At 39.8% G+C, this 6606-nt stretch overlaps 1 protein-coding gene across 1 annotated transcript in view; it reads left to right on the forward strand.

Moving 5' to 3' along the window:
- The window catches only part of LOC117938296 (cullin-1), a 30583-nt gene that overhangs the window by 23647 nt on the left and 330 nt on the right, over nt 1–6606 (forward strand). The window contains exons 10-17 of the mRNA XM_034862818.1: nt 276–383; nt 1373–1479; nt 2829–2877; nt 3691–3822; nt 3986–4103; nt 5229–5305; nt 6048–6166; nt 6365–6531. Of these exons, the coding sequence (XP_034718709.1) occupies nt 276–383; nt 1373–1479; nt 2829–2877; nt 3691–3822; nt 3986–4103; nt 5229–5305; nt 6048–6166; nt 6365–6531 (877 nt within the window). The remainder of the gene's footprint in view (nt 1–275; nt 384–1372; nt 1480–2828; nt 2878–3690; nt 3823–3985; nt 4104–5228; nt 5306–6047; nt 6167–6364; nt 6532–6606) is intronic.

The raw sequence follows: 6606 nt of genomic DNA on the forward strand, positions 1-6606 counted from the left end.
TACATACATACATACATACATACATATGTGTGCACGGACACATAAACCCATAAAAACAAAAGTAATTAAAAAAAATAAAAAACGCTCTGAAAAGAATGTAGGTGAAATTATTTAAGTTAAATCAGAGTACCGTGTAGAACTGAGGTTTTGCTAATTAAGTGTTTGTTGAAATGTGTAAAAGTTGAAGTCAGTAAGTTTTTATCAAAAACAAAAAAATGCAAGAAATTCAAAATGCAAAAATATGTCCTGATAAAAGACGTTTGGGTGTCTTGCAGGACCCCAAAGTATACGTCCAGACCACCCTGGACGTCCATAAGAAGTACAACGCCTTGGTCATGTCCGCCTTCAACAACGACGCCGGCTTCGTGGCAGCGCTCGATAAGGTGAGTGATCCATCTGCAGTCTGCCCATAATGGCCATGTTGTGCTTTTAAGTCCTTTTTCCCATAAGTAAAGGGTTTCAGCAGGTCTTAAGAAGCCTAAAAAATCTAAATTTTAGGCTTTAAAATGTATTGTTCTAGGTCTTAAACCTTGTGTTGTCTCCACCTTCGGGACCCTCTCATGTCCCTCTGGCCTAACTGACCCGGGACTTATTTGGGGTTTCAAAAACAATTCTGAAATAACATTTTACTTTATAATCTGTCAACAAATATTGTCTTTATCTCAGTTTCCAACAGCTGAGATAACATCTATGTTTAGGGAATGCATCAGTCTCTACTAGCACACTATTAAACATGGAAGTGGGGTTTGTTTTTTGTCATAAGGTTATAATTCATGTTAAAAATCCACTATGGAAACAACATAAGTGTCATATCCAGAATAATGTTCCTTATTGAATCAGGAATATATGTTTATCAAAGGAAGTATAGGAAAGGACGAAACCAGCAGAATCTCACTGGTGTTTTATGTCTTTCTTGCTTCCTCATTCTACTGTCGGGGTCTTATTTTAACAATTATATCAGAATCAGCTTTATTACATACATACATACATACATACATACATACATACATACATACATACATACAAGGAAATTTACTTTGGAACATTGTTGCTCACAGTGCGCTTACACTTACAAAACAACCAACCAATATATACACACTAATATATATACACCCTAGTGTATACACACTACTGTATACACTCTACTATATATATATATATATATATATATACACACACTCTAAACAGAAACAATATGGAGGCAAGAGTGCAATAAAGAGTGCAGTTTATGATGTGAAGTCGGTGTGACTTTTTTCTGTTAAAGGTGCTATTTAAATAGATTTTTTATTATTATTATCATTATTATTATTATTATTATTATTCCTTGTTTCTGGCCAGGTTTAGTTCTAACACGGTCAGTCTCTTTTTACAGGCATGTGGTCGCTTCATCAACAACAACGCCGTCACCAGGATGGCTCAGTCGTCCAGCAAATCCCCCGAGCTGCTGGCCAGATACTGCGATTCTTTACTGAAGAAGAGGTGTGTGTGTGTGTGTGTGTGTGTGTGTGTGTGTGTGTGTGTGTTCCCTAGCTATCAGAAACATTTGGGGCTTGTTATTGTGATTTTATGTTTTTAAAATCTCAGGGTATTAGACAAGTAAAATTCTGTAGTAGTCTAAAAATATCCACTTTATTTCTTCGTTCTCCAGCCATTTATTTTCAAGATCAACAATAAACCTTTTGGGTTCACGTGGACAGGAAGTGTAATAAAGTGTTCAGAATGATATAAAATCTAGATAAGCTTGATATGCGTTTACAAACTGCTGTTTTTAAGGTTTTGTAGTTCCACAGCTGATGGTTTATCCATTATTAGAAGGACACAGATTTTTCTGTAGCACACACTGCAGCAGGGTTTGGACCAATTATCAATACGGCAATATATTAATAATAATACATTTTATTTGTAATGCACTTTACATTTAAAACAAACCTCAAAGTGCTACAGGTAAGATCATAAAAGCAAGATTAAAATCATCAGTTTAAAATACATATAAATAGTGCAACAGTATTGTTGTGCAAGGTTAAAACTCATAATTTCTGCTATAAAGAAATGTTTTTAGTCCTTTTTTTATTATAAATATATCGCTGTCCTCCACGCGATGCAGCAATCAATACACTGGCTCCAAGTATAGATGCTTTAATTTATAAAATAAGGCGCTCTGAATAGATGACCTGGCTCCCAGCGTCACTGCTTCATGGCTCCTCGAGCGAAGGAAACGTAAACATAAATCTAAGAAGCTGAAGAGGTTTTCAACGGGATGACCGGCAGGAGTCTGAGTAAAGTAACAGATGCCCCAGCAGCCATGATTAAGTCCAAATTCTGGACCCAGAGTTGCTCTACAATTGTCATTTTAATGTACAGACTGAAAACCTGTGCTGCAGAATTGTTTTCCTAGACTTAGACTTCTCTTTATTTATCCTTTTGGGATTACTCACGCAGGGAAATTGAAATTTCCAGCATCCCTTTTAGCAAGAAATGCAGTAAAAAAAAGACAGAAATTAGAAAAGTTATATTTATCTCTATCCTAACAGTTCAGACTTGCAGTTAATAAACAGAGAAAAGCTGCACTTTTCATGGTCATTTGTGTTTGTTTGACCGATACGGTGATGCATCATTATAGGATTGTCTACCAATATAATATCACAGAATTGCTGTATCACATTGTTGTGATATAATCGGTATCGTGAGCCATGTATCAAACCGTGAGGTACCTATCGTGGGATTCCCACCACTACACTGCAGTGTGTTTTCTCGTCAGTCTGTTTTTCTGAGCTCACCACCTGTGTGAAATCTCACTTTTAAACCATGAGCGTCTGTTTATTCTTCAGCTCTAAAAACCCGGAGGAGGCAGAGTTGGAGGACACACTCAACCAAGTGGTGAGATACTTTGACCCGTGTGTTTGCACGGACATACACATACACAATAGTGTGTTTGTATTCATGTTACTGCACACCTGTACTGGATAAGTACCACAACTACAGACCTAATTACTCATGTTATGTGTTGTAATATATAACACAAGTAACACAAGGATGTGTAGTTGGATGTCGTCAGTAAATATAAAATATAAAACAGGGCAGTCATCAAACATTTACAGCAGAAACTATTGTTATGAACACTATATTTTGCTATTTTAATTAACTGTACAGTTAAATAATAGTGTAAATATCCCCAAAACAATGGGTCTTCTACTTCAACAGTATATTACAAGTTACAGCTGAACTAAGTGAACGTTTTACAAATATCTTACTCACTCGTTGTCCCTGTTGCCATCTTAATGGGAGGAATGGTTGTGCTCATAACTGAATGAAGTTATAACTGAATGTTATTACTTCCGTAATTCCTTCAAATGTCACGCTGATGATGTGTGATGTAAATTGGAGGTCGTGCTGCGACGCGGTCGGCTTCATCGCTCAAGTCCGACAACACGGAAAATCAGCCAATTCAAATAATGTTTACATTTACAAAGACGTTTATTTAATATTAAAAACAGCCCATCTATGCTCCTCAGTTAGGAGTTGGACTAACTCTCGGAGACAGTTTGAGAAACACTGTTTTAATTTTTAAATAAAAACATATTTCACCAAATCTACGGCCCACTATTTAAGTATAAACTGGTAGAAGGTGTGAGATGTAGGTTTACTCTGGTTGGCAGCAGCACATTAAGGTGAATTTCTCTGTCTTCTCAGATGGTTGTGTTCAAATACATCGAGGACAAAGATGTTTTCCAGAAGTTTTATGCGAAGATGCTGGCCAAGCGTCTGGTCCACCAGAACAGCGCCAGCGACGACGCCGAGGCCAGCATGATCTCCAAACTCAAGGTGCTACTCGCAGCAGTCACACACACACACACACACACACACACACACACACACACACACACACAGTCTGTCTGCATGAAAACATCCACAACTACACCAAACTGTCGGTTTCTGCTCCTTAAAACCTCGCGCCTAATCTGGTTTTGTTGTTGTTCTTGTGCAGCAAGCGTGCGGCTTTGAGTACACGTCCAAACTGCAGCGCATGTTCCAGGACATCGGAGTCAGTAAAGACCTGAACGAGCAGTTCAAGAAACACCTGACCAACTCGGAGCCTCTGGACTGTAAGGACACACACACACACACACACACACACAAACACACTGCTGTGTAACCCTGGACTGTAAGGACACACACCATCCGTCCTCCAACCGATCATCACATATCTGCTGATATTTTAACCTCAGGGTTATAGTGACCAAAATGATCAGGGTTTTTGGTATATCACGGTATTTTTTTATTTTTAGAAAGTGTGTTCAATATGTTCAGAAAGCACTGATAGGCCTACACAAGCTCAAATAGTTTCATATAGTTTAGCAGTGTTAATTATATTACAAACATGTAGGCAATGGGCTTGTAAAAACTGTTGACAACTGGCTGCTGAAACACCGGCCCGCGTCAGGGGGTCCAGTAACAACTTGAACCAGAGAAGTCTGACTTTGAGATCCAGGATTTATTTACAACTCCAACATGAAGTTGACTAAGAAGTTGTATTTGACCTTACATGTGAAGTGAGATGTTGTTCTGAAATATAAGCAAATAATAATCCACACTAATAAGCATCTGACTTACTAAGAACATTATGTGCTCTAACTAAATAGTATAGTCACCATCATAACAAGAAATAACACAAAGAATTACATTAATTTCTCTGTAATAATTAACATAAATGTAACCTATTGCTCAGTAATTACTCAGTCTATTACATTACACATATCCATAACGGAGCAAACGTACACCTACTTATCATTTTTGTTTTAGAGTTTTTTTTATATCCCATGCGGCAGGACCAACATGACATCATCACTTTTGGTAAACAAACACGCCAAGTGGCATGTTATCTGTACGCGTTCTTAAAAATATATTTGGTGTGTTATTGCGAGATTGTGTGTTATTGCGGATTTTTGCCCTTTCATACTACTCACTACGTTGTAAATTCACACACAATGGCAAAGTAATGTAAGTCAATGCAGGCCAAATGACGCTAAAAAGCGAGCATGCACGCCAATGATGGCACACGAACTGGCGTGTCATACATACGCCACTTCATGAGATCACAACGGTTTATACCGGATCACACTTAAAATGTACCAAACATTAGACTTTTAAAACCGAGGGAACACATGCTGGGTTCTGGTGTGTCAAAGCACATCAAACCCATGTGTTTGAATCATTTGTGTGTTTCACAGTGGACTTCAGTATCCAGGTTCTCAGCTCTGGGTCTTGGCCTTTCCAGCAGTCCTGCACCTTCGCTCTGCCCTCCGAGGTAAGACCAGTAAACACTTAAAACAACTCATCTTTCAACCCAGCTCTCACTGTGCAGAAGGGGGTTTAATGAGTAGCTTGAAAACTACATAAGAAACCAGGAATGAGGCTTTGCTGTGCTCCTGCTTGGGGAGAAAATGTGTTTTTGTACTGGGTTCAAACGTGTGTGTGTGTGTGTGTTGACTTTCTAGCTAATGATTTGTTGAATTCAACCTTTAATAGACAGAAGAGGACTGCATTTAGCTTTCTCTTGAAATCTAAATTATAGTCGTAATCTTGTAGCGTTTAAAGCTCACAATGAGTGTCGTTGATTTGGTTGTTAGATCTCTTTTAGGGCGTATTTTCTCACTATATGGTACCTGCTCAACTCCCCTCGACTCTACTCGCCTTTTTTGGTTTTCCATTACAAAAGAAGTCCCTGGTAGGAACTTTATTTAGTACCACTTCAGTCGAGGTTCCAAGCGAGCTGAGGCGATGCCAAAAAGGTGACGTGAAAACCTGCAGATTGCTGATTGGTCGGAGAGAATCGTCACTTATCGAATGTCCCTGGACCTCAGTTTGAGAACCACTCCTCCTCTGAACACTCTCTCTCTGTGTCTCTCTCTCTCTCTCTCTCTCTCTCTCTCTCTCTCTCTCTCTCTCTCTCTCTCTCTCTCTCTCTCTCTCTCTCTCTCTCTCTCTCTCTCTCTCTCTCTCTCTCTCTCTCTCTCTCTCTCTCTCTCTCTCTCTCTCTGTGTGTGCAGCTGGAGCGAAGCTACCAGCGATTCACCGCGTTTTACGCCAGCAGACACAGCGGCAGGAAGCTGACTTGGCTCTATCACCTGTCCAAAGGAGAGCTGGTCACCAACTGCTTCAAGAACAGGTGAGTGCCGACCACTAGATGGCGCTGTGGGGGGACTTTCTCTTTATTTTCACTCTTTCATCTAAACATTTATATAACTTGAAAGATCATTGAAGGGGCGGCCATTGACTGTGTGATATTAATGGTCAGCGGATGTGTGACGTCACCCGATCGGTTGGTGTTGTTGTTGTTGTTGTTTATGTTGTTGTTGTGTTCCAGGTACACGCTGCAGGCCTCAACCTTCCAGATGGCCATCCTGCTGCAGTACAACACGGAGGACAGCTACACCGTCCAGCAGCTCACTGACAGCACGCAGATCAAAACGGTGAGCAACATGAAAAAACACACACTCACTCTGATGAAGCTTAAAGACTTCAGGAGATTTAGTCTGTCCACCAGAGGACGCTCTACAACGTCCCTGTTAGTGATGGTGTTACATAGTCTGTCCACCAGAGGACGCT

This window comes from Etheostoma cragini, chromosome 22, assembly GCF_013103735.1.
Source record: "Etheostoma cragini isolate CJK2018 chromosome 22, CSU_Ecrag_1.0, whole genome shotgun sequence".
NCBI classification, from domain to species: Eukaryota; Metazoa; Chordata; class Actinopteri; order Perciformes; family Percidae; genus Etheostoma; species Etheostoma cragini.